Source organism: Amaranthus tricolor, chromosome 5, assembly GCF_026212465.1.
Source record: "Amaranthus tricolor cultivar Red isolate AtriRed21 chromosome 5, ASM2621246v1, whole genome shotgun sequence".
Classification (NCBI taxonomy): Eukaryota; Viridiplantae; Streptophyta; class Magnoliopsida; order Caryophyllales; family Amaranthaceae; genus Amaranthus; species Amaranthus tricolor.
The window spans coordinates 9,717,685-9,719,783 of NC_080051.1; the positions used below are offsets into that span (position 1 = coordinate 9,717,685).

The following is a 2,099-nucleotide window of genomic DNA, read 5'->3' on the forward strand; positions in this document are numbered from 1 at the left end:
GAGAAGAAGTTTGAGTGGTTTAATGAGTATGAACAGGCTTTTGTGACCTTGAAGGAACGTATCTTGGATGCTCATACTTCGAAATTCTCCGTCCACCCTGGGGGTGATAAGATGTACCAGGATCTTAAGCTTATGTTTTGGTGGTCGAGGATGAATAAAGATATCGATGAGTACGTTTCACGCTGCTTGACTTGTCGGAAGGTTAAGAGTAAGCATCGATGACTGGGTGGTTTGCTTCTACCCTTGAAGGTACCGGTGTGGAAGTGGGATGATATATCAATGGACTTTATTGTGGGGCTGCCTCGAACGCGGTCGGGTAATGATGCTCTATGGGTCATAGTGGATCGTTAGACAAAATCAGCACGTTTTATTCCTATGAATTGTCATTGGAAGATGGAACAGCTGGCTCGTGCTTATATCAAGTATGTTGTATGATTTCATGGGGTATCCCATACAATTGTGTTAAATAGGGATATTCGTTATCTGTCACATTTCTAGAAGACTTTACAACAGGCCATGGGGACTACATTATTGCATAGTACGTCTTTTCAACCGCAGACTAATGGACAAACGGAGAGGACAAATCAGATTTTAGAGGACATGTTACGCGCTATTGCCATGGAATGGCAAGGGTCGTGGGATGAGCATATGGATCTGGTGGAGTTTTCTTATAACAATAGCTATCAGGCAACAATCCAGATGGCTTATTTGAAGCTTTGTGTAGGCGTCATTGCCGAAGTCCGGTATTTTGGGACGATTTCACTGAAGCGGCTACTTTAGGACCCCAATTGTTACTTCAAATGACAGAACAAGTAAAGTTGATTAGGGATAGGATGAAGGGGGCACAGGATCGTCAAAAGTCTTAAGCCGATTTGAAACGACGTCTAGAAGAGTTTGAAGTAGGGGAACAAGTATTGTTAAGGGTATCGCCGATGCGTGGGGTGTTTCGTTTTGGTACTCGTAGAAAATTAAGTCCTCATTTCATTGGCCCTTATGAAATTTTGGAACGGGTAGGTAAGCTGGCCTATCAGTTAGCTCTCCCCAACTCTTTGGAGAAAGTTCATCATGTGTTCCATGTGTCCCAGCTAAAAAGATACCTTGTTGCAGCATCGCTTGTTTTGGATCCTGACACCGTAGAGCTTGATCAGACTTTATCTTATATGGAACAACCTGTTTGCATCCTAGATACAAAAGTCCGTAGTACTCGCAGAAAGGATATCACAATGGTGAAAGTATTATGGGCAAATCATGAGTGCGAGGCGGCTACTTGGGAAACCGAAACCTTCATGCGAGAAAAATATCCACATCTTTTCCAGGTTAGCAAAGTTACGGGGATGTAACTTCCTTAAAGGGGGTAGCGGGCTATAGAAATTTCGTGGAATTTAAAAAAAAAATAGATAAACCAAAAATCTTATTGTTGTCGTGTTTTAAGTCGGTGTTGTTAATTTGGGTTTACGTGTCAGAGTCCCTTGTTTTGTGACTTTGTACAAGTTATGTGGGCGTAACTTCTTATAAGGGGGTAATCTGTAATACCCTGTTAAAATATCGAAAAAAATATAATTATTTAATTTAATTAATTGTTTGATTATTTAATTTAATTAGTTATTTGATTGTTTAATTATTTAACTTAAATTAGTTATTTAAGTGGTATGCGCGTGTTATCGTGTAACAAGTTTATCACGTAACGGCTTTTTTTCTAACAATTAAATCGAACAATTTATTAATTAATTAAAAAAATTTAAAAATAAATAAAAATAAATATGTGGGAAGGTGGAGCCGGTTAAGGCGAGGCTTTTTGGGAGTTTGTAACTCCTCCCTTATTGCTAATTAAGGGGTAATCAGTTAGGCTTTAAGGAGCGGAATTAAGGTTGATAAATTAAGCTTTACTTTGAATTTTTACTCACAACAAAAAAAATCAGAAAATTTTCTCTCATTTTGTCTCAACATGAGTAAATAAGCTAAGTCTAAACAACTTAGGAGCTAAATGTTGTTCCCTTAAGAACAAACTAATGAGGCCTATGGCTGGATGATCAACTTGAGGTCTATGGCCGGATGATTTTAATAAATTAAAAAATACGTCTGTTCCAACATGAGAAGGC

The 2,099-nt window shown here is 38.5% G+C and overlaps 1 protein-coding gene across 1 annotated transcript; it reads left to right on the plus strand.

Moving 5' to 3' along the window:
- The first annotated feature begins 932 nt into the window (after positions 1–932).
- Positions 933–1,340, plus strand: LOC130813392 (uncharacterized). The gene has a single exon (XM_057679222.1). The coding sequence runs from the start codon at positions 933–935 to the stop codon at positions 1,338–1,340; it is 408 nt and encodes a 135-aa protein (XP_057535205.1).
- Positions 1,341–2,099: the final 759 nt, after the last annotated feature.

Bases quoted from the DNA above. Each gene is read 5' to 3' on its own strand.
- LOC130813392 (XM_057679222.1), top strand. From the start codon at position 933: ATGCGTGGGGTGTTTCGTTTTGGTACTCGTAGAAAATTAAGTCCTCAT.